Below are 27,097 nucleotides of genomic sequence, written 5' to 3'. Positions count from 1 at the left end.
GAGAGGAAGAGGGGTGAACAGTCAAAGATCATAGGACATATGGGCGCCGCTAATTGCATCCCTATTAAGATAGAGAAAAATAAGTTTAGGGCTTTAGTAGATACTGGCGCCAAAATTTCTGTAATAAAAAGTACTGTATTAGAAAGTCTCAGAGAGAAGCCTGAGATAAAGAAAATAGAGATGAATTTAAGGACTGCAAACGGGTCACCTCTCATAGTGCAAGGAGTGGCGCGTTTACAAATTAAAGTAGGAAGCCAGTACATTCGACATGATTTTGTAGTGACGAAAAACCTTAAAAGGAACGTCATATTGGGCCGAGACTGGCTCAAGCAAAATAGTGTTAGAATGTACTTTGATTTAGGAGCAATCCGATTAGGCAGCGAGTACATAGCGCTGCAAGAGGAGGCTTATATTTCGAGTATAGTTAGATTAAGGCACAATGTCACCCTGAAACCGCAGCATTTACATGCGTGCACAGCTCGTGCCGAAATGAGAAATGGTCAGGGTTTAGATTACGAAGTAGTGCAGATAGATAAAGGCTTCCTAAGTGATCTAAGTGGTGTATCCGTAGCGAACACGGTAGTTAAAATTAAAGGTAGGAAAAGTTTTCCTTTGCTAATTATGAATAACACGAACCAGACAGTAAAATTAAAGAAAGGTTACAAGATAGGTAGATGTAGAAGAACAGAAGTAGTAATGGCAATATCAAAGCCAAATAAACAAAAGAAGTCGGGAAACAAAAGTAACCTCAACGGCATAAAAGTGCCGGAAGAAATGAGGAAAGTTTTAAATAAAGTCCTGCAACGAAATACTGATTTATTCGTCACAGAGGATAGATATTTAGGCCGGACTGACACAGTAGAGATGAGGATCGATACAGGAAAAAACGATCCCATAAAGAAAAACCCGTATAGAACACCTCTCAAACAACGAGAAGAAGTTAATGTAGCACTAGAGGAAATGCTACAGGCAGGGGTGATAGAAAGGTCAAACAGTCCGTGGAGTTTCCCGATAGTTTTGGTAAAAAAGAAAGACGGAACAAAGAGGTTCTGTGTAGATTTTAGGGCCCTGAATAAGATAACAAAGAAGTATGCCCGAGCGCTACCAGTAATTGATGATATACTGGCCTCGCTTGGGTCAGCAAAATATTTCTCAAAGTTGGACTTGAAATCAGGGTATTGGCAGGTAAAGTTGAACGAAAAAGATAAAGAGAAAACTGCGTTCACCTGTCATAGAGGACTGTTCCAATTTAATGTAATGCCATTCGGACTTGCTAACGCTCCGGGAGTGTTTCAGGAGCTAATGTCCGTAGTGTTACAGGGACAGGAAGAATTCGCCGTGCCTTATTTGGATGATATTTTGATATTCTCCAAAACAAAGGAGGAACATGTTAGGCATATAGAAAAAGTGTTAGGTAGTTTACGTAGGCATAATTTAAGGTTAAAGGCGGCGAAGTGTGAGTTTTTCGGCAAGGAAGTGCAATATCTGGGATTCCGAGTAAGTGAGAAAGGTATCCAGCCGGAGGGGGACAAGGTTAAAGCAATTCAGGCAATTGCGACCCCAACCACTGTGAAGCAGGTTAGATCCTTTATAGGCATGACATCCTATTACAGGCGATTTATCAAGGATTTTTCTGTAATCGCCGAACCGTTAATTCGGTTAACTAGGAAGCATGCACGTTTCTGTTGGGACGATGCGTGTCAGTCTGCTTTTAATCGATTGAAATCGAAGCTTGCAGAGATGGTGATGCTGGCATACCCGGACACTAACAAAGGATACAGGTTATACACGGATGCCTCCGATTATGCGATCGGAGCAACCTTGTCTCAAATGGTCTACGACCCGGAGGAGGGTCGGGAGATGGAGAAACCCATTTATTTTCTATCTCATAAGTTGTCTGATACCCAGACTAGATGGTCAACAATAGAGAAAGAAGCATATGCGATTCACTATGCCTTAAACAAGTTGAATCACTACTTGCATAGTGCTACGTTCACCATCTACACGGATCACAGACCATTGGAGTACTTGCTGAAATCTCCGATACAGAATAGGAAGATACAGACGTGGGCATTAAGTATGGCTGGCTATGATTGCACCATACAGTACCTAAAAGGAAAAGATAACGTCTGTGCGGATCTCTTATCCCGTGCGGTAAATGCGAGTCGGGATGAAGACGATCCTCCAGTAGAAATAGATGATAGGAATTACACGGTGAGTGCAATAAACTCGAATCGTTTTGAACCAAGAGAGTTTGTATCGCATAAGGATGACGAAGGCTCACCGGTAGTAAGCGAGCGTCCTACACTATCAGGTTTGGATATGTGTAAAGAACAAGACGCCGATAGTCAGATCGTCGAATTAAAGAAACGGATGAGGAGCGGTAAAACGTCCAAGATGGAAGAAAAAAAGTACATCATAATGGACGATATCGTATATTATTTATCGACACCCGACGACGATCCTGTAATTAGATTATATATTCCGTCACATTTGAGGATGAAGGTATTGAAACAATACCATGATGAGAATGGTCATATGGGTGTGGAGAAAACGTTCCACTCCATTAAACAAAAGTATTTCTGGCCTGGTTTGTTCAAGAAGGTAAACGAACACATAGGGAAGTGCGTCCCATGCCAGACCAGAAATTTGAGGAAGCAACAACCTCAAATGCAGGAGACCGACATGCCTTCTTTTCCTTTTGCTAAGATTGCATTGGATATTTCCGGACCCTATCCGAGGACTTTGTCAGGCAATCAATACATAGTCACGTTCATCGACATGTATAGTGGTTGGCCTGAGGCTTTCGCTGTACCTAATAAAAAGGCAGAGACAGTGGTGCATCTCTTAATTGAGGAAATATTTCCCAGATTTGGTGCACCATTGCAGTTACTTACGGATAACGAACCGGAGAACGTCAGTGGGATCATGAAAAGGGCTTTAGAAGAGCTTAATGTTGATCACGTGACCACCTCATTTTACCACCCGCAAAGTAACGGGAAAATAGAAAGATTCCATAGGACGATGCATGACGTACTAGCAAAGAAAATAGGGGGCAATGACCGTTCATGGGACATGTACTTGAACCAGATGCTGGCTGCTGTAAGGTTTCATGTCAGCGAAACAACAAAGTACTCCCCCTATTATTTGCTCTATAATAGAGACGTTGTCTTGCCGTTAGACAACATACTGAGGCCGCGTAGAATTTACTACGGGGAAGAGGATCATGAGATCGCTCTGCAGGACATGCATCGGACCTTTACATTAGTCAGGAACAATGTAAAGAGAGCTAGGAAGAAAATGATAGATAGGGCCAACGAGAAAACAAAAGCAGTCGATTTTCAAGTTGGCGACTTAGTTTATTATAAAAATAATAGAAAAAAGGGAAAGCTAGACGTAAGATGGTCTCCATATTACGTAATAATAGAGAAGACGGGGCCAGTCTCGTATAGAATTAGAAGTCAACTGACGGGGGCAGTAACAAAAGCCCATGGGGAACACCTTCGGAAAGCAGAACTGGAGGAATGGGATATCCCCAACAAGCAAGAGGGCTGTAGAAAAACAACCCTGTCAGCACCGGTAGAGGATAGTAGTTCAGATCAAGAATCCTCTAGTGGGGAGGAAGAATATTATCCCCAACAGAGCAATCGCCATCAACGAGAATCCCCAAGTCAGGAAAACAGGGTCCCGTTGATGGAACGGAAAATAATCACGCGTAGCATGACGGCTGAAAGGGCTAAAGAAGTTGATGAAATATGGAAGGAAGATATATATAACTTAGTGCCCAGGTCGTGCAGAGTTGATTATGATAGTAGAGATCAGCCAACCGTAGCTAGGGCTAGCACGGGGGTTGGGAACTCAGGTTATAATCGAACTGCGGGTCGGGAGCGCGGAACAGGATGTTTGGATTGGTTAAGAAAATTACTCTGTTGATGTTAGGCAACATCCTTATCATAGGGAGTTCGGAGTTGCCACCAATATTTAGGATCCTGGCGTTCTGGTCGAAATTTTTGTACTATATGCTGCCCACATTTTAAACAAGTCATTAAAATGTAAGACTCGTATTTAGTTAATTAGTAATATTAATTAAAGAGCCGAGGTAGTGGAGAATATTGGACAAATCGACCACTTCGGTAAAATTGGTAAATTTGCAGCGTATATTTTGCTGTTAAGTGCGGCCGATGCACTTATACCGAAGAAGACCTTATGCTTTTCTTGTTGATGTTTATTTTTATTTTATTTTATTTTTTTCTAAGTTAAACGGAAAAAAAAAATACAGTAAAAGAGATGAAAAAAAAAATTTTGTGACATTAAAAACATTATTGGAAATGTCGATGGACCGATAGACGATTGAAAAAAAAAAAAAAAAAAAAAAAAATGGTTAATGGAGGGGTGTTATGTAATGAATGGCTGGAACCATCATACATAACTGAAAAGAAAAAACTTTAATAAAAGATTTAAAAGAGTGGGCATCGAATAATCGATTGTCTACCTGTTGAAAAGAGAAAGGGCTTACGTCATAAACAGAGAAATCGGACGACGATTTTTTTGTTTACAAAACAAATAAACGTGACATTCCTCGTAAGCTCTGGAATTACAGATATTGGCATGAGTGGGTAATTCACGTGTCGCTGTGTGAAGACAAAATCGAATGATTTTTTGAGGTCAAAACGTGACTTAAGAACACATGTATCAACCGATTGACAGAACGCGTGGATAGAAAAAACAAAGGGACAAAATGCCAATAAAAACGGTGAATCAGCAGAGCAGAGAGAGAGCAGAGAAAGGAGAAACACGGAACAGCATGTGTTGCTGAAGACCGTATTGTCGAAGCGTCATTTTTCCCTCCTCAGAGCACTGTGAGAAAAACTGCTAACTGTGAACTTCAGAACCACCAAAAGAAAAAAGACGATCTGTTTTAAATTGTAACTATATTGTAAAATATAATTTTATACAAAAACAAACACAATTGTGACTTACGTCTTTTAATGCATGTTTTTAAGTTACAGCTGATCGTTCTAAGTCGTCAACCGCTTTGTTTTCAGGTTCAACGTTGTTATGACATTTTTGACAATTGACGAGAGGCAAGATAAGGAAAAAGTGCCAGTCTAAGGTGAGATAACTCACTAGTCTTAACTCGTCATCACAACCGCTTAGTAAACAAGTGAACCTACGGACGATCGACGTAACTAAAACTGCTATGTACCGCAGCCAGGGAGTCCTACGCACTATTACGATTTCCCAACCTGGGAGCCACACCATAATACAACATAGATAGTATATTGTACTATTTTTTTTTTCTCTATGGTAAACCAAAAAATCTGTCTCCATTTCTGAACTATTGGCATATCTGAGACAAAAGAAACACGTGTCAACGAGTAAATAAGTGTATGCAAAATTAATCTATAATTTTTGCATTTCTGCTACAGCTATTGAAGAGTATACTAGTCCATAAATTATAAGAGTTTTCCCTTGCTGTGACTTCCCGTTGAAGTTACAAATTCCCTAAAAAGAATAGAATTTTTTTTTGCTTCAAGAAAATAAAATAAAAAGAGACACAATGGAAGATGTGAAAGAGATGATAACCCGTCTAATTGAATTTCAAATGGACCAGTAAAGAAGAGCTGACGGTAGACTACAGCAAGCAGAAGAAAGAATGATCCAAATGCAAAAGAGAGCTGAGGACAGACTCTTTGCATTACAAACAGAGCAGAAAGCGAGAACTGAAGAACTACTCCAGGTTTTAATGAATAGGAATCAAGCTACAGAGAGCAATACAGCGTTTCCCCAGAGTGCGGTACTAAGTACAATAAATAATTTCACCTACTGTACTGAAGAAAATTGAATGTTTGAAACGTATTTCAGACGGTATGAAGATCTGTACAATATCGATTGTGAAAATTGGGCAGACCAAAAAAAAGTCTGTTTTCTACTCAGCAAATTAGGGACTACGGAACACGACAAATTTGTCGACTATATCTTGCCACAAAAGACTAGCGATCTGACGTTTACGGAAACCGTTAAACGACTAACTGAACTATTTCAGTGAGAAGACGTCGTTGTTCCATAGACGGTGGAAATGCCTGAACCTTATGAAAAAAGACGATGTGGACTACTTGACTTTTGTTCTCAATTGTCAACAAACGCTGTGACGATTTTGAATTGTCAGAATTGAGTGCTGATGATTTCAAGTGCCTCATATTCGTCCAGGGTTTAACTTCAACAAGAGACTCTGAGATGTGTCAAAGAGTTTTGTCAAAACTGGAAAGTGAACCAGGCTTAACTGTACAAAAGCTGGCGGAAGATTGCCAAAGGATCATTAGTGTCAAGAAGGACTCGAAGAAGCTGGTATTGCACACATAAAGAACATACAGAGAAAAACTAAGGGGTACTCTCCAAAAAACAAAACAGAAACTGAATGCTATCTTCTACTCAAGCACAAAAAGCAAGGTAACCAGAAGCGTTCAACCCCTTGTTTTCACTGCGGAGACTTGCATTGATCAAAGGATTGCCCCTTTCACACCAAAGAATGTTTTAATTGCAAAAAACTAGGACACAAAAGCTCACACTGCAAACGGCAGAGGAAAAGTAAAATTAAGGTTCAACAGACGAAAATGAATAAGAAAGTCGAAAATACGTCTTAGTTAGAATTTTAGACAAGAAAGTTAAATTGTAATTAGACTCAGGGTCAGACAATTATCGATAATAAATTTACAGACATGGAGAAATTTAAATAGGTCGACTTTGCATAAAACTGGAGAAAAAGTAAATTTTGAAGGAGAACGACAAATGTCACTTTTAATGGTACAACGAAAAAACTGAAATTATTTGTGTTCAAGAACACAGAAAATTTACTTGGGTCCGACTGGTTTTAGGAATTTAATCTGTGGGATGTACCTATCAACACTTTTTGCCAAAAAGTAGAATCGTTTTCTACAGAAAAATAAGAACTTAAAGCTGATCTAAAAAAGCTTTTTCCTGAAATTTTTACAGCGGGCCTGGGTAAATGTAGGAACGCAAGAGCCAAATTTGAACTGAAACAAACTGATGCAGAACCAATTTTTAGGAAAAAAAAAAAAGGAACGTACCATTCGCTTCGCTAAAGAAAATCAATGAGGAACTTGACTAGTAAAGACTGGCATCTTATCAAAAGTGGAATTCAGCCAATGGGCATCTCCTGCCGTGTACGTCAAAAAGAAATCGAAAGAAATCTGCATTTGTACTCATTTTTCTACTGGGTTAAACACCGTCTTGAAAGACTACCATTACCCACTGCCTAGTCCCAAGGAGATTTTCGCGAAACTGAACGGAGGTAAGATCTTCTCTAAGGTCGATCTCAGTGAGGCTTATCTTATACTTTGCATAAACACCCACGGGTTTATACAAATTTGAGAGACTAGCACTTGAGATCAAGGTCGCTCCGACAATTTTTCAAGAAATAATGGATACTATGCTAGACAGACTCGATTTCGCAACTGCATACTTGGATGATATAATTATAATCAGCACATCCAAGGAACAATATAGAGAGCACATACAAAAGGTCTTTTCATGGATACAGGATTTTGGTTTCAAAGTTAAGGAAGGAAAGTGTGAATTTTTCCTAGAAGAAATTAAATACCTAGGATACATAATTGACAAAGAGGGAAGGAGACCAGATCCTGACATGACAACTGCAATAAAGAACATGCCAACTCCCGAGAACGTCACCGAACTACAAAGCTTTCTAGGACTGGCCAACTATTGCCAGTCATTTATTCCCTACATGAATAATCTTCGGGCCCCACTTAACAAATTTGAAGAAAGACAGTACTTGGGAATGGACATCTGAATGCCAGGAGGTATTCAACAAAATTAAAACTGCACTGACGTCCGACCTATCTCTTACACATTACAATCCAGAATTAGGTATCATAGTTGCCAGTGATGCAAGCTCTCATGGTATAAGCGCTTGCATACTACACAGCATGCCGGATGGAAGTGGCACATGCGTCCCGCACTTTATTACCTTCGGAAAAATATTACTCTCAGATCAAGAAGGAAACCCTTATAATATTCACAGTAACAAAGTACCATTGTTATTTGCATGGAAGATTTTTCAATTTGCAAACTGACCATAAACCGCTCCTAACTATCTTGGGATCAAAGAAAAGACTATTTGTGTATACAGCAAACAGATTGCTGAGATGGGGTATGATCTTACTTAACTATAACTTAAGTTAGAATACCTCCCCTCACAAAAAATTGGTCATGCTGACGGATTGTCAAGGTTAATACCAAGTCAAAGCAAACCACTAGAAGACACTGATATCGCTTCTTTAAAAAACGACAGCAAGATCAAGAATCTGATGCTTAACGTGAATAAAGAATTACCAGTTACGCTACATGAAATAAAATACAAAGCCCAAGAAAACAAATTCATTTGCTCCACAAAACAGAAGATCATGGAAAAACATTGACAGATAACGGACATTTTCTCCTTGTGTGACAATTTACTATTATATAGTGAAAGGGTGGTTATAACCAAGACTCTATAGAAATGAATACTAAGAGATTTTCACACAGGTCATCTAAGAAAGAATAGGATGAAAAGCCTTATGCGGAGTTATGTATATTGACCAAATATGGATTTAGTCATCTCAAATTTGGTGGATTCTTGCAGGGGTTGTTCTCTAGCAGCTAAAGCACCACCAATCACCTACAAACCATGACCAAAGACAGACCAACCATGGTCAAGAATACATGTAGATTTCGCAGGACCAGTGGAGGATGTCTACTACTTGATTGTAGTAGATAGCTATTCAAAATGGCTAAAAGTACTCAAGTGCAAGGAGACCCACCACAGGAGTCACTATCTTTTTCCTCCATGAACTTTTTGCCCGATTTGGCGTTGTCGCTGACTAAGCAATCGACAACGGGACACAGTTCACATCAACTGATTTTAAAGAATTCTGCGACAGTTTTCAAATAGAACACATCACTATACCTCTGTATCATCCAACTTCTAATGGACAGGCAGAACGTTTCGTAGACACTTTGAAAAGAGCAGAGAAGAAAGCTTCTGGAACACCTTCAGATAAGGCCTTACAACAGTTTTTACAGGTTTACAGGATCAAACCGAACCCGAATACCCTTGAAGCAACGTCTCCTGCAAAGACTATGTTTGCATGAAAAATACGACCAGTATTTGAAAAACTACTGCCAAAACAAGCAAGTTTGGGTAGGACCACTACCATTCCTGGAAAAAAAGTATAACCCAGGAGAAAAAGTTTTCTTTAAAGCATACGGAAACAATAGATCGTTTTGGGAACAGGGAAGAATTGACAAAAGAATTGGAAACACAACCTACATTGTTCTAGGCCCTACCACCACTCACAGAGACACCTAAATCAAATTAGACGTCGTCCTGACGATGGCAAAGACACACCTCAAGTCAAGGAAGAAGCTAGCAATACGTTATATATGTTCGATATCGAGCCTCCCTAAGCAAACCTAGAACAGCGCCAACCAACAAGGAAGAGAAAGGTTACTGAACCCCTTATCATCGATCCAAAAAGGAAGAAATATTAACATTTTTTTTCCCCTGAATAAAAAAGCGTGGGGGGGAGGGACATACATACCCTTATAACCACTAAGATGGACTTGTCCATTAGGCATATAATCAGCAAGTTGATGAGAGCTATCCCAGATGTCGTACAGAGACGACCCCCCCCCCCCCCCCCCGGACTTACTAACATTTTCTGTGCGCTAAGATGGACTTGTCCATTAGGCATATAACCAGCAAGTCTAGACCACTCAATGAGATCTATCCCGGATGTCGTACAGAGATGACTCACCACGGACTTACTAACCTTTTCTGTACCACTAACCCTTGCTTGATATAAATGTTCTTGTTATTCTCACCAAGTTGTTGTGTTCCTACTTTCACCCTTTCCGACTCCACTACAAGAAATAAACTTACTATTTCACTTTCAACATCCAGGAAGTATTTTTATCATCAATGAGTGAATCTATAACTAAAATAAATATTTTGACTGCATTATATAAAATGATCATAAATGAATTTAACCATTTCTTCTTTTTGTAGTCAATTGTGGAACGTGTTAAAGAAAATCTTGAAAGATCTCATCAAGTACAAAACTATTTGAAAATGTTTGAAGCCAGAGATCGGAATATCCAGGAATCTAACTTTGAGCGTGTCAATTGGTGGTCAGGAATCCAACTCTTTCTCATGATGTCGGTTGCCCTTACACAAGTTATCATGATCAGAAGTTTGTTTGATGATCATAGCAGACTCTATAAAGTATTCCAGCAGAGATCATGAAGAAGACTTTCTACAGTATTCAACACTTAAGAGTATTTTTCTTTTTTTAAATAACCCAATTGTAAAGGTTACTATGAAATGTATTGACAAATGATTTGATATGAAAGAGACATTATACAGTATTCACATTTAAGGCCAACAAAACTGAAATCATTTTTAAAACAAAGACATTGTATTTTTAATACATCATTTGTTCATTTTACTTCAATAATTCGAAAAGAAAAAAATCTTATGTTTTATCTTATTTTCATATTAATCTTTTGAAGGATTGGAATAGATTTTTTTTTAAGTGTCTCAAATTGACTCTATTAAGTGTTTTATGAAATAACCTTTGAGAAAATTTTTTTTGTTTTCAATAAAATTCTGATTTACATAATTTCTAAATTGAACATTTTTTTTTTATTTAAATAAATTTTTAACACAATTTTTAAAATATTGATTTAAAATCATTAAGTAATGGATAAAGTTAAAGAGTTTTTTTTTTTTTTAATAATAAATTGTCAAATGTCTTTTATCAAAGATACTCTAATTGTACTCTAGCTATTTGATACTCCAAAATTCCCATGCCAATCAGATGCAAACTAAATTCTTTGAACTGATAAATATAAAAATTGTTTGTCTATTTAGAAACGATAAAATTAGTTCTATTTTCAAAAAGCTATTATGAATAAACTAATCGGTTCAAGAATATTTTATGATGAAAATAAAACTTTGGATTGAACAGTTTAGAGTATGAGGTTTCTAAAGAGTGGCGATTACTATTTATTTGCTAGTTATTTGCAATGGATTTTATGCTAATGTAATTTTCTTTGTTTGCTTCTTTTTTTTTTTTGAGATCTTAGATATTATTTGAATAAAGCATCTTTTAGTTAAAATTTGACATTATACTTTTTATTTCAAAGCAATTTTAAACGTGAATGATAGAAAACATGAACGCTTGTTAGTCTAATTTTGAATGGCTTTACTTTTTTTTTTTCTTTTTTTTTTCTAGTGCAGAATTCATTAGGATTTATGAAATTTAACACTTTTATTTATATTTTTTAATGTTTTATTGTTGTGCACTGTCCCATAAATAAACCTCAAATGGAATTAAAATCATTTGTTCATTGATATTTTTGTGAGATTATTACAATTCAGATTATTCCAACTACTATTCTCATCTTGGCTGATTTTCTTCAGGTGCATCTTTTTTGGAAACTTGTACAAAATTTTGAATTGAATCAGATCAAGGATTCAGATCATTCATGCATTAAAAGTAATCCTTTTCTTGATACCATGCATAAAATGTTGCCTAGGATATTGAGTAAAGGCTATACTAATCTAATGGTAATACTAATCTAATGGCAATACTAATCTAATGGCAATACTAATCTAATAGCTAGCTAGAGGAGATAGACAGCCTAATAGAAACTCTTTACCAAAATAACTACTCAGATAGTTGACATCAGCTCAGAGAAATATGGATCAAATATCAAAGGTCACTATCGAAAACTCATTTAGAAGCACTTGTTTGGAACATTCAGAGGAAATGCAATTCATATAACATTCAAGAGCGATAATTCTTGGAAAACGTTTTGTCTGAGTTAAGCCTCCTACAGAAAATATCATGAACTGTGTAGATGCCATTCTGTATTGTTATGGTACAGAGAAGGGAAGGAGTATGTAGCAGGGTTTAATCTTTATAAATGTGGTGATAAAGTACAAAAGTTGTCCGATGCTTTCTTGACCTGCTTTCTTGCCGGTGTTATCATTTCTGCTCACAACTATTGTTAGTTGTAAAAAAAAAAATTCTTTCTGCTTATCATTTGATCATTTTTCTTTTGACAATATTTTGATGCTCTAATTTTGTGTTTTGTGCATTACGACAAGCTTGAAATTTGAAAGATCAATCCTTATGCAGGCAATAACTAAGAATATCAAATAATACTTCTATTTGGTCACGATTGATGAAATGTGAACAATGTATTCCCCCTGGTTCAATTTGAAATTCCATTTCGATTTCCATGTTTGGAAAGATGCACCTGTTGGAGATTACATTGGCTGAAATGATCAGAAAAGTTGTTGAAATAATCAATTCTCATCTAAAAAAAACAAAAACTTCTGGAACGTTAACAAAATATATTTGAAATCCCTTCCTCTGTACTAAAATGAGTTTTATAACATTTTGGTTACTCAACTTATAAACTTGCTGTTCTTATTTTAAACTGATTTGAATGAAAACCTTTTTCTTACTTTTATTTTTCAAAGACAATTTTTTAAAAATATTTTGCATGTTACTGTAAGATTCTGGAATTGCTGTGATAATCTCAATGCATCAAATTTTTTATGTCAACTTGCTGCTGAGATTTAGAAAAGACTAAAAAATGAACAAAATTGTTCGGATTGACTTTCAGAAATGAATAATTTTTAAACTCTTCTATTTTTCCATTTTTCCATGCAGTGTAAATAAATCAACATTATCTGAATAAAAAACATCTAAAACTTAAAAATTCTTTGACTGTTTGAAGTTTGGTTTTATGATTTTTTTTTTTCTTGTGCTCATAACAAAATGGTTAAATTTGTCTTATAATTTACCCCAGTGTTTCCAAAAGATATAATTCCATTTTGAAGCATCTATTCAACATCGTAGGCACTTCAAATGTGAAAGCATTCAGGATTTTCCCAAAATTTCAGACATGGAGGAAATATTCAAACTGTAAGAGAAAAGAAGCTCAAGAAAGCAAACTTGAGAATTAAAGACGCTACGAAGTCAAATAAAATAACAAAACAACAAGAGATAAAAAAAAAAATGGAGCAGTAAAAATGAAAACTTGCTAGTAAAAGAAAAAAAATTATGTATAGTGTGAACTAAACTTCCATTTTTTCTACAAATGTAATTTTTGATAATTTTGTTTATTTTTTTTTTTTTGTTGAAATGTTTTTGAAGTTATTTTTATAATTTCATCTTAAGTGTTGGGATGATTATTTGGAATTGGGAAATCAGAACATTTGGAGGGTATTAAATTACCAATTCCAAAAACGATTCTTTTAATTTTCTTCTTGACACTAAAATAAAAAAAAATGAAACCAACATGTATTTCTTTATTCAAGGATTGTCTATTTATAAAAGATACAGAGCTGCATGTTGGGAATCCGACTCAGATTTTTTTTTTTTTTTTTGTAAATTATAATAAACAAAGTAAATATTCTAACAGTTCACTTGTTTGTTCCTTTATCAAATCATTTGGTCAAATGTTCAAATTTCTTTTTACTAAACATCTATATATGGCACTTCTCAGAGTTCAGTTTAATATTAAAAAATTTAGATTGCTTTGACAAATTTTAATTTTTATGGTGCCACTTTGATGTTGATTGTTGTCTGATCACCTCATTAGTACAAGTGAAAAATATAGATAAAAAGAAACATTTAGAAGTTTGAATTAAAAAAAGATATGTACATTAACAAAAACATTTATTTTAGAATAGAGAGTTAGTTGAGTATATAAATTTGTCATAAAAGAATCCTCCATTTCTGGTCCATTCTAATTTTTTATGGCAGTTTTATTTTTAACCACTAACCTAAGCTGTAAAGTCATAAAATTACACTTAATTGCTTTATTTTTCATATTATTACACAACTTACAGTTAGTAATATGAATCTTTTATGATTTAACAATGACATTTTATACATTTATTATAAATCAGCCAAGATTTAAACTCACCAAAATTGGTTACATGTCCTTAAAGCACAGTCTGGTCTACAGGGGTGGGGGGTGATCATTGTACATTAATTTTATATGCAAAACTGATTTTTTTTTTTTTTACCACCATTTTTTTCAGGCAGTTTTCATGTAATTGTTTATAAAATAGAGAATCACATTTTTCTTTTGGGGTGAATTTGTATTGTGCAGAGCCCTAATACTTTATTTTCTTTCATAATAAAAAATTATAATTGCAAATTAATAAAAAAAAAAAAAAAAAAATTCATAAGTATATAATATTTACAAAGTACTTGAAAAAATGCTTAATAATGAAATAAACATTTGTAAAGAAAATTATTGATAAACATATGTGATTTGAAGGCACTTTCACCTATTTTGCTCAAAACAAATGCCTTTTTACCAGCAACCACCAATAGACTGAGAAAACTCCAGTTACTGTTTTTTTTTTGTTTTTTTTTTTGTTTTTTTTTTTTGTTTTTTTTTTGGTAAATTAATTAAAATTTATTATTTCTGGACAACTTTTTTTCAGAATTTATATTAAAAGCAGAATAATATATTTTTTCTATAAGTTTAATAGAATTTTAAAATTTTCCCCCAAAAATATACTTTACCCAGTTTTTGTCATTTTTGCTGAAGATGAAAATAAAATTTAAATATTTAAAAAGGTTTTTTAATCACTGAAATTAATTTTTTTATGTTTAAATAAGATATAGGATCATTTGCTATAAGAATATGTAACAATATTAGAATATAAGTATCTGGATTTCAAATACAAATTTCTAACAGCCAGCCATGGTTTTCCCCAGAATGTGCTGTTGCCATCGCACACAGAAATCACTTTTTCCATAGATGTAACAGATGCACTGAGACTAAAGCTGGTTTCAGGACTGCCAGCAACCACTGTAAAAGAGTAATAAAAAATGCAAGAGAGCTATATGCTCTATATAAGTCCATTACATCCAAAGTAGCTGAGCAGCCGCTTGGTTCCCACCAGTTTTAACAAATAGCAAACAGGATCCTGAACAGAAGCGTGTGTTCTATCCCAACCATCATCAATGGGCCTGAGATCATCTCGTCAGCATCAGATAAGGCCAAACTATTTGCCAAGAACTTTGCAGCTAATTCTACCCTATGTGACAAAGGCCATCAACTGCCCATATTTCCTCCTGTAACACACAACACGCTATGCAACATACAAATATCTGTGCATGAGGTCGCCAAGCTAATCAAGAACCTTGATTCCAGTAAAGCAACTGGCCCTGACGGCATTCCAATTATAGTGTTAAAAAGCTTCAACCAGAACTTGCCCCCATACTTACAAAACTGTTTAAACGTTGCCTTAAGGAGAAGTGCTTTCCAACACTCTGGAAAACTTCATCAGTATGCTCTGTATTTAAGAATTCAGGTAACTCCCTCTCAGTACAGACCAATAAGTCTCCTCTGTGTCATGAGTAAGTTGCTGGAATCCATATTAAATAGAGAAGTAGTCAACCACCTCAGCAGAAATAACCTTAGTGACATGCAATATAGTTTCCATTCTGCTAGATCTACAGCAGATGTGCTAACGGTTATCTCATTGGATTAGCAAATCTCTCGACAAGGCTTCCTTTCTAGGGCAATTGCTCTTGACATATCAAAGGCCTTCGATAAGGTATGGCATAAAAGCCTACTTCACAAGATTTTCTGCTATGGTATAACTGGAAATATTTTCTCAATCATTAAATCATTTCTCTCTGATAGGCTCATAAGAGTAGTGGTTGATGGGCAGAAATCAGAGGCCCTCAGTATTAATACTGGAATCCCTCAGGGGTCCATCCTGGACCCAACTCCCTTCCTGATCTACATCAATGATCTCCCAAAATGCATACTTAAATCATTCGTTGACATCTATGCTGATGACACGACCATCTATGGCAACACACCAAAGGCTGTAAATGACAAAGTTCTCTCTGATTCTCTCTCCTGATCTTGAGTGCGTGGTACAGTGGGGAAAGAGGTTGCTGGTTACTTTTAATGCATCTAAAACCAAGCTCCTATCATTACATCATAAACGCTCTGATCCCCATCTGGCATCAATTGAAATGGATGACTCATCTAAGGGAAGCCCCATGTTTTGATAGCTTCTAGTCGGGTTCCTAATGTAATTTTGTGGCAACTTTTTGGAGATTTGTAAACCTATACATTTTTGGAAAGGTTTTTGTTTCAGGAATCAGAGAATCAATGTTTGCATTTTCCCAGATACATATATGGTGGCCATATTGGATTTACAAAATGGCCGCTGTAAGATGTGTAACCCCTACAGGGCAGCTCAGGTGCACAGGCTTGGGGGTTGAGATGCAGCTGTAGCCGATACCTGTGGCGTCATCCGTGTTTTCATCTAGTGGTCAAATTCATCTCCGTCGCCGTCAGTTGCTCTCCGGTTCCGCTTTCGAATCAGCTTCCAAACATCACCTGGGCTATCTGAGAAATATATTGCATTCACAATGGCGTTTTCAAGTCAAAGCTTAATTGGTTTTTCTTAACATAGAATTGATTATTGTCTTCGACTTTACAAATAATAGTTACACACTGGCCTAGTCATGCGACTTAGAGGGCTGGCAGTTTTCTTTCTTTAACCAAGTACTTCGTTCTTTTTCTACCGTCAGTATACGGGGAAGGATGAGCTGACAGAGACACGCGTATTGGGATGTGTCATCCAAGCACATCGCAAAAAGAATCTCTCTCACCCTTTCCTCACCTCGTTTTATCAATATTGCTAGCTGTAACCCCCCCTCACCTCTCCGAATTAGCCCACAAGTAGCAGTCAACCAATCAGCGGCCGCGCCTTTGTTTGGAGGGGGGGTGGCAGTAAGGGCTTGCTTGGTTGCCAAAGAGAAAGAAAAGAAAATAATAAAAGCGATCCTTACATTTATCTAAGCAAAAGAAGAGGAAAGAAAAGATTTTCCTTTCTCATCTTCTCTCCCCCACCTCCTCCGCCCCATTAGCGAGGAAATAAATGTCCCCATGCCAGGTATACAAGATGTCACACCTAATTAGTCTCAACAGACCTGCCACGCGGGCCTTCGGGTGGTCTCTCCTTCAGTCACTGAACAGCATCTCTATCGGCGGTCTATCAACATAAGTCCATCTGTTAATTTTCGGAATTATCTTTATGAATTATTCTGGCATTGACATGCACTATGACATTCATTCCCGGCGAGAGGGAGATCATATGGATTATGCACCAAGAAACAGACGTATTCTGTTTAAAACAACATCAAACCATCATCATCATCATCATCATCATTAGAATTCAGGGGTGTGAATTCCTCTGAATTCGTGTCAATCACACCACCCAGGCGACAAGCTGTTCCTTAATCAACTAGCAAGGTCTCTCGGCATTGCTCAGTCCCCATCGGGTCACAGATGTACGTTTTGTAATATCTCGGCTTCTAAATAAGCTGGAACACTGATTTTAACTACTAAACCTACATTTTCAGAGCCAAGGAAACCAATGGAGGTGGTTATAAAATTTTCCCAGATGTGTATATGGCAGCCATATTAGAATTTACAAAATAGCCGCTGTAAAATGTACGGTTTGTAATATCTGGAACACTAATTTTAACTGCTAAACCTACATTTCCAGGGTTAAAGAAGCCAATGGTGGTAATTATAAAGCAACAACATTTTTAACATTAACCTTTAGATGCATAACTAGGTTCAAACTGTTTTGTATTGTTTTATTGCAATATCTTTGTAATAAAAAATATGTATCATTTATAAATTCAGCTGTTCCTAAAAAAATCTTGCTTTTATATCACTAATTCAAATTGTTAATTTACCTCTGATACTTTGAGAACTTGTAGTTTTTGTATTGCTATTCTAACATTACTGTAATTCTCTCTGTGTTTATGGGTTAAGCATGAGTGATGAGTTGCAAAGTAGAGAGGAGGCATGTCAAACCAAGGAATCCATTAACTGGAAGCAGTGCATTCTCTGCCAGTCTGATGATAAAAAGAAAGGATCCTTGGTGCAACATCCTCGATTAGAGTCCTATGGGCTCGTACTGAAGGTAATTCTAGAGAGGGCTAGTTTGAATGATGTTTTTCTTCTTTTTTTTTTTTTTTTTTTTTAAATAGGCATCACCACTTATCAAGGCCGATAGGCCACTCAAGGATAAGGGTTAAAGAGTGTACAGTAGTCAAAAGGACAATATTGTAATCGATAGTAATGGAAGTTCAGTAAATATGTTAACTTAAGTGGAACGGCTCATCAGAAACTTGTTCACGTTGGACTTGAAGACAACCATATTATAGACAGCTGGAAAGCAGGAAAACGGAAGACAATTCCACAGGCGTGCAACTCTAAGAAAGAAGCTTTGATCATGGAATCTATGTTTAGGTTTAGGTACAGATAAAGAGTGGGGAAAATTATTGATAATGTTTTCAGCTAGTCTAGCGTTTCTTGTGAAAGTTTGGCGAGGGGGGGACCATAGATTGAAGCTCAGTTGAACACTTTCCATGAAAATAACGATAAAGCAGAGACAAACTCGCAACATCTCTTCTGTGAGATAGAGGTTGCAGCGAAGAGAAAAGGACATCTCCCACCAGGCCACAAAGTCTATTTTGAACCCTATCAAGGCAGGACAAGTCTTTTCTAGCAGCTCCTGCCCATATGTGGCAACAGTATTCCATCCTTGGACGTATCTGGCTCTTATATAGATAGAGAATTGCATCAGCAGTGAGATATCTACTGGATCGATAGAAGGATCCGACCATTTTTCCAGTGGCCTTGGCAACAGATTTGATGTACGTATTCCATTTAAGATCAGGAGTAAAGGTCAAACCCAGAAGCCTGTCAAAACTTGAGGCTTCCCCAAGACGAGAGCCATTCATTTTAATTGATGCCAGATGGGGATCAGGACGTTGATGATGTAAAGATAGAAGCTTGGTTTTAGAGGCATTAAAAGTAACCAGCCACTCCTTTCCCGATTGTACAACGTGATCAAGATCAGAGTAGAGAGAATCGGAGAGAACTTGGTCGTTTACTGTCTTAGATGTGCTACCATAGATGGTAGTGTCGTCAGCAAAAATGTCTACGAATGATGTAAGGATGTAATTTGGAAGATCATTAATGTAGATCAGGAAAAGAGTTGGGCACAGGATGGACCCCTGAGGGACTCCAGCATTTATACTGTGAGCTTCTGATTTTTGCCCATCAACTACTACTCTTATGAACCTATCAGAGAGAAATGATTTAATAATTGAGAAGACATTTTCAGCTATACCATAGCTGGAGATCTTGTGAAGTAAACCTTTATGCCATACCCTATCAAAGGCCTTTGATATGTCAAGAGCAATTGCCCTAGAAAGGTTGCCTCTGTCGAGAGATTCGCTAATCCTATGAGATATAACTGTAAGCACATCTGCTGTAGATCTAGCAGAACGGAAACCATATTGTGTGTCACTAAGAAGTTTATTTTTGCTGAGATGGTTGCTTACTTCTCTATTTAACACAGATTCCAGCAACTTACTCATGACGCACAGGAGACTTATTGGCCTGTACTGAGAGGGGGATGAACGATCACCTGAATTCTTAAATACAGGGCATACTGATGAGATTTTCCAGGGTGATGGGAAGCAATTCTCCTTAAGACAACGTTTAAACAGTTTTGTAAGTATGGGTGCTAGTTCTGGTTGAAGTTTTTTGAGTACTATAATTGGAATACCGTCAGGGCTGGTTGCTTTACTGGAATCAAGGTTTTTGATTAGCTTGGCAACATCACGTACAGATATTTGTTTATCACATAGTGTGTTTTCTGATACAGGAGGAAATATTGGGGGTTGGCAGCCTTGGTCGCAAAGGGTAGAATTGGCTGCAAAGTTCTTGGCAAAGAGTTTGGCTTTGTCTGATGCTGACGAGATTAACTCAGGTCCATTGATGATAGTTGGGATAGAGCACACGCTTCTGTTCAGGATTCTGTTTGCAATTTGCCAAAACTGGTGGGAACCAAGCCGCTGCTCAGCTACTTTGGACTTGACGGACTGAGCATACAACGCTCTTGCGTTCTTTATTACTTTCTTACAATGGTTGCTGGCAGTCCTGAAAGCGGCTTTAGTTTCCATACATCTATTACGTGGAAGCAGTGGAAAAAGTGATTTCTGTGCGCAATAGCAGCAGCACATTCTGGAGAAAACCATGGCTGGCTGTTAGGTTTTTGCTGGAACTTTTTTGAGGGTATGAAATTGCCTATACCTACAATTAACCATTCTGTCAGGTCTGATACTATAGACGACACATCCTGTTTAAACGTGGAACGCAGAGAAAGATCTGATATAAATGTACGGAAACTATCCCAGTCAGCCATAGTGTATCGATATACTGTACGATGGAGAGGTACGTCTGAGGACTTATTACATTTTATTTTCATCTTAATTGATACAACTGAGTGGTCGGAAGATCCAAGAGGAGACGGAACGGGCAAGTTGTGAGAAAAAGGTCTAGGAGACTTGCATACTGGCCGTCATTGTCGGGCACACGGGTGGGTTCGTGAACAATCTGAGTGAGGTCATAAGCAATGCAGAAATCATGACAGAATCTCCCCTGATCATCAGTCTTGTTTCCACATTATGAACATTGAAGTCTCCACATACGTGAATGTTAGCTGAAGGATATGCTGATAGAACTTGGTCAATTTTCTCAGATATGCTTTTAAAGATAGTAACTCGGCTGTTATGGGGGCGATAGAGAGTAAATATAAATGCCGTAGTGTGAGCTAGTGCTACTCGGAAGCACATATAGGGTAAGTTAAGATCTTCTCTGGAGATGTCCCTACCACATGGAAAGCCATCTTTTATATAGGCACATATTCCATGCCCATGGCGATCTTGGGGGTCAGATTTGGAAGTTAGGTTAGAGTATCCTTTAATTACGAACTCATTTAGGGAAATAGTCTGTCCAATTCCAGTTTCGCTTAAAAATAAAAGGTCTGGTTTAGTCTCCTGTAATTGAGCTTCAACCTCTGGAAGGTTAGAATGTAGACCCCTGATGTTGGAGAAGGAGACATGGTAGTGGAGGTCTACGTTGGAAGTTTCAGATCCGGGTTTAATCGTGTATTTTTTATTGAAACTTGTCATGATGGAATTTTGGAGTTTGTGGACTAGGTCGTCAGACTTGCTTAGAGCAGGACACAGAGGGGAAACAAAGAGAGAAAAGTAACGAAGAATTATTTTTTTTAATTTTTTTTTTTTTGTAGCACATGATAAGGTAAAGCCGTAACAATTACCCACTAGTATGGCATCAAGAGGCCCCACCAGAGAGTACTGCATGGTCCAGAATCCATTCACCAAATGGGAATACAGCAGCCCCAGTACTTTGCGCCTGCTGATAGGACAGCCTCCTTAGTGGTTAATCCAAGGTTCAGGTCCCTGACTATCAGGCGGATAACGTCAGCCCAGATAAAACGTTTACCTCCAGCACCCTTACTAGTGACATGGCTACAAGGATAGACATAGAACAGAAAATTTCCGCCATCTCTGTCGACTGTTCACGCAAAATACTGCCAACCTAGAATACAGCTTTTTCTTCTCCCTTTGTCAGAAAAATTACTCATTAAAAAAAATGAGGACTGAGTGACGAATAAAGAGAAGCGAGAGTAACAGGAGCTGCCGACAACGCTTCCACAAAACGTTCTCTACTCTCCTTTAAAAAAAAAAAAATCTATTAAGTATTGTACTTAATAAAAGTCAAACTGGCGAGTTTTTTAAAGGGAACGTATGGTGATAGATTCACCTCTCACGAATTAACAATGAATACAATTTCCTAATCTGTTCATGCAATCAACATGGTAAATATAATAAACATTTATGACGAGAAAACGCTATCATTAAATAAAACAATCAGGAGATAAAAATATAAATTAAGTACTGAAATAGAATGTAGTAATTAATGTTAGAAATTAAACATAAAAATTAAAATACACTTATCTCGAACACACATTCGTCTCCAGAGTGCGAACTGATTTGAGAAGACTTTTAGCTTTAATATCAGCGTCCCAAAAGACTTTTTTTTTTTTAATTTTAATTAACCGTTAAAACAAAAACGTGATAGCTTTCTGAATTTTTGCGAGTAACGTTTAAGAAATTGCGATATTAGAGAACAGCGAGGGGGGGGGGGTCTCCTGAAATTCAACTAGTGCCGTTATAAGTAAATTCAACATAAAATGAAAAAAAACAGGAAATTGAGGGGGAGGGGTCTGAAAGAAATATAAAATGGTTGAGTATGCTGTCCTTAAGATCAACTTGGTAGATATAATAAACATTTATGACGAGAAAACGCTATCATTAAATAAAACAATCAGGAGATAAAAATATAAATTAAGTACTGAAATAGAATGTAGTTATTAATATTAGAAATTAAACATAAAAATTAAAATACACTTATCTCGAACACGCATTCGTCTCCAGAGTGCAAGTCCAAAGGTGACTGCAGAACTGCACACCAGAAACTGTGTTAAGAGAGGGCGGTCTGGCATCGCTCATGTCATTCGAGTGCAACTAACAAAGTTAAAATACAACGTGCAAGAGATCGCAACGCACATGCTTTAGCTACAGGATACTACATTGCCAAAAAGCCTGGCCTGAAAAGAGGAAGCACAGGCCCCTCTACATTTGGTTCTGCATTGCCATTCACACGATCACATACAAGTTCACTGAATAAGAAAGAGTGCTTCTTCTGCTAACAGGACAATAGCCAACAACTGTACCAGATTAGGACTGGGAATGCAGGTAAAAATCTCAAAGATGCTGTGGAAAGGATCCTGCACTGAAGACTAGGCTGAACACCTGCATATCACCAGGTGATCCACATGCAATTGATGTCCTATACCACAAAACTTGCTGGACCAAAAATGTGTTCCATGCTCATCGAGATATTAACACTAGCAAAACTGCTGAGGAATCCTTTCTACAAAAGGCGAGTTTGCTTTAACTGATAAATTTTATTGATGTAAAAACTAAAAAACAAAGCATACCTTGGGATGGAAGATATTGAAACGACTTATGTTAATATGCTTGGTTCGGAAATTTTTTAAAGTCATGTACCTGTATTCAGTAGAAAATGGCTGAAAGGATCCTTACTTATTTGTCGCACCTGAAGTCTGTTCGATCAAACATAAGGAAGCCAACTGTCCTCTACTCACCAGATGCATGTGAAGAGGACATGGTTAATACCTCAATGACAACTGGTAAGGAGGAGGAGAACAGCACGAAGACAATCTGCAAAGCAGCAAAGGTGATAAGGAAAAGCATTGCAACCTTTAAAGAGGCCAAGGAAAGAAATGTCATGCAGGTATTTAGTGACAATGATGTTCCAGCTGAATTATACACCTTAATCCATTGGATAATGGTTGGGCCTGCTGAAAAGCTGGAAACTGTAAAGAGAACCAAAGATGTTGACCGAGCAACACTGACGGTGAGCCAGAATATCATGTATGGATTCAAATCCAGTAAACAGGTAAGGTATAAGCCAAGCAACGAATCAGCATTCAAGTCATCCTGTGCAAGAGAGAACCCTCAGGTTCTGGGACTGGCACTGACTGCCCCCCATGACACACACAACAAGAAGCTGTTGAATCTTCTCAATGCTCATGGCTACGCTATTTCACATCGCCATGGAAATTCTCATGGAAATTGCACTGGCAAATGCTGTTGTAGAAGGGAAGGGAACCATGCACGGAACCATCACAGCAATGTACCAGAAAGTTGATCCTTCTAAAGAACCTGTTACAGAACCTTTGATCATAGGTGATGCAAAGAGTATATCAGCCACAACCTACCATGTAGACATGATTCACTGTAACAAGCCAAAACCACAGGCTACCAAGTGGTCAAAACAGTTTGCCATCAGCCAAGGGATCTCAGGATCCTATCAGCTGACACAGCTTGGATGAGTTGTTGCATCTGCTTTATCCAGAATGAAACCCCGAGAAACAAGATTCCAGGGCTGGGCAGGATACAACTCACTGCTGTCTGAATGCCTTCCCTTGACACAGGCTGGAGCCTTGCCACTACTCCCTGAGGTGGCACACGAGGAGTCAACTCTGCTAACTGTGATCGTACAAGCAAATCAGCTGAGGAAGTTGGCAGTTGGGGAACATCACCCCACCTTTGACATAGCTCTATATAAGAAGGTGGTGCAGCTTCTAGATGCCAGACCTGACTTGAAACAAATGGTTATTCCAAGACTGGGTGAACTACATGTCATAATGGCTGCCCTCAGAGCGCTTAGTGCCTCCATGAAGAACTCAGGCATAGATGATGCCTGGGTGGAAACAGATTTGTATAGTCCTGCCACGACAAGGCAAATCCTGAAATGCACACACCCATACTCATACATAGCACTATGAAATGCCCCTGGAGGTGTTCTTCAAGGACAACCCACAACTGAAAGATGTTGTGATGTCCCCAATCAAGGGACATAACTCTAGGAGTTATCTACCCTTAGTTATGTGCGCTCTTCAATAAATTATGTTTTGGCCGCCAGTCTGACTGCGACCGAGCTGTTGTTAACATGTTAATCCCTGCGTTGTTATTCTTTCGTATTGTTTGATACCCGCGAGACGGGAACCCCCGACATTATATCTGGCGACGAGAATTTTTCGTGACGAGCTCACGTTACATTTCGGAATTTAATACAAAAAAAATCTTCTTTTTTTTTTTCCGGAATTAATACAAAAAAAAAAAAAATGGCCAGCGGTAGATTACCAGTTTTTCCAAGTTTCAGCGTACATGCGGACCAAAACACGACTACCGTTCGCTGGAAAAAATGGATAGACAGATTAGAAAATTTATTTGTTGCTATGGACATTTGCGACGACAAAAAGAAGAAAGCAACACTTCTTCACTATGCAGGAGACGAAGTCTTTGATATTTCCCATGACTTCACGGACCAGCAAAAGGGCATAGGCACAACAAACATTTTGGACGATGGCAAATGTAGTTTCGGGCGAGTATGAAACGATGAAGAAATCACTAATGGATCATTTCACGCCGCAGAAAAACACGTCATATGAACTTTTCAAATTTCGACAGGCTATGCAAAACATGGACGAAAGTTTAGACCAGTACCATGCACGATTACGGACTCTAGCTACCACGTGCGAGTTTGAAGATAAGGACAGAGAGATCCTAGCCCAAATTTTGCAGGGGTGCACATCCTCTAAAGTCAGAAGGAAGGCGCTAAGAGACAACTCTACGCTGAAACAAGTCCTGGATGAAGCTAGCGCAATAGAACTGGCTGATACGCGTGCTGCAGACATGGAACGAAATGAATTACATGCTCTTTACAGCAATGAGAACCGCACGCGTCTCACACGTAGAAATAATGAAAATTTCAACGTCAACGACAGTAAAGACAGTTGTTGTGGACACTCACGGCATGACACCTCGAAGAACAGACCACGAGGTGGACAAAAAAAAGATGGCGGACAGCGCGGCAAAATAGTCGCCATGACACCTCGAAGAACAGACCATGAGGTAGACAAAAAAAAAGATGGCGGACAGCAAACATGTCACTATTGTGGATATTCTGCTACACACCCGACTTGTCCAGCCCGAGGAAAAGAATGCATGAATTGCCACAAGAAAAACCACTTTGCAAGAGCATGCAAAGCAAAGCCGGTAAGAGTAATTCGTTTCACCAATCCTCCTCCGATATCTCCCTCGACGTCCAGTGACGAATCTATTTACTCGGTAAAATGTACACCGTCAATTAAGACACCAAGAGTTACCGCCCTTGTCAATAATCCAATTAAGACACCAAAAGTTACCGCCCTTGTCAATAATCCGATATCTCCCTCTACGTCCAGTGACGAGTCTGTATACTCGATGAAATTAACACCGTCAAATAAGACACCAAAAGTTACCGCCCTTGTAAATAATTCCCCTGTAATGTTTGTGGTAGACACGGGTGCTAACGTAAACATAATTGCTGGACATATATGATGGTTTAAAACACAAACCACGTATAAACAAAACAACGACCCGGATATTTGCGTACAGGTCGAAACATGCCATACCCATCCGAGGATTTATCAATGCGAGCATAAAATTTCGTGATAAATCCTGTAAGGCTAAAATATTTGTGGTCGACAGCGAAAATCCTTTAGTTGGACTGCAGAACCTCTTGAGCGGTAATTCTGCTGAAGCATTGGGAATGATAACGTTTAACTTCACGTTCCATGTGACGGTCCCAATTCAAGATGAGTTCCATGCACTGTTTGATGGAAAGATGGGAAAAATTTCTGGAGTTACCATTAAGCTCCACATTGACTCATCAGTTTTCCCCGTAACTCAGCGACACCACAGGATACCTTTCCATGTGAGAAAAGATGTGAAGACAGAACTCAAACGTCTCACAGAAATGGATGTGATTGAGGAAGTCACGGGACCTACCCCATGGGTTAGCCCGATTGTCGTAGTTCCCAAGAAAAATGGTAGCGTACGAATTTGCGTCGACATGAGAAAGGCAAATGAAGCCATTCAACGGATTAAACATCCAATGCCAACCGTAGACGACTTAATAGCGGACTTAAATGGGTGTACAGTTTTCAGCAAACTAGACCTCTCCAATGCGTATCATCAACTAGAACTGGAAGAGCCCAGCAGATATATAACGACATTTGCCACGCATGCAGGTTTATTTCATTACAAGCGACTAAGTTTTGGTGTGAATGCAGCCTCTGAACTATTTCAAAAAGCTATATCAGACCTCCTCGGAGACATCCCTGGAGTGAAAAACTTATCAGACGACATAATAATATATGCACGTGACCAGTCATCTCATGACATCAGCTTGAGGGACACCCTGAAACGTCTACAAGAAGTAGGAGCCAAGCTGAGCAAAGAAAAATGCCTTTTTTCTGTACGGAAACTGACGTTCTTCAGACACATTTTCAGTGAGAATGGAGTGTCCCCTGACCCAGAGAAAATCTCTGCCATTACAAAATGCAAATCTCCAAGGAACATCAGTGAAGTCAGATCATTCTTGGGCATGACACAGTATGAGGCTCGATTTATTCCACATTATGCCACTA

The 27,097-nt window shown here is 38.0% G+C and overlaps 1 protein-coding gene across 1 annotated transcript in view; it reads left to right on the top strand.

Moving 5' to 3' along the window:
• The window catches only part of LOC145276883 (transmembrane emp24 domain-containing protein 1-like), an 89,342-nt gene extending 76,529 nt beyond the window's left edge, over nucleotides 1–12,813 (top strand). Inside the window, exon 4 of the mRNA XM_080128307.1 lies at nucleotides 10,088–12,813. Coding sequence (XP_079984433.1) covers nucleotides 10,088–10,324 — 237 coding nt within the window. The 3' untranslated portion in view covers nucleotides 10,325–12,813. The remainder of the gene's footprint in view (nucleotides 1–10,087) is intronic.
• The last annotated feature ends 14,284 nt before the right edge of the window (nucleotides 12,814–27,097 follow it).

The sequence above is a fragment of the Euprymna scolopes genome, chromosome 5 (genome assembly GCF_053919585.1).
Source record: "Euprymna scolopes isolate OS-2025 chromosome 5, ASM5391958v1, whole genome shotgun sequence".
In the NCBI taxonomy this organism is placed as follows: domain Eukaryota; kingdom Metazoa; phylum Mollusca; class Cephalopoda; order Sepiida; family Sepiolidae; genus Euprymna; species Euprymna scolopes.
The sequence above is the reverse complement of the archived record's forward strand: the minus strand, read 5'-3'. Positions and strand labels throughout refer to the sequence as shown.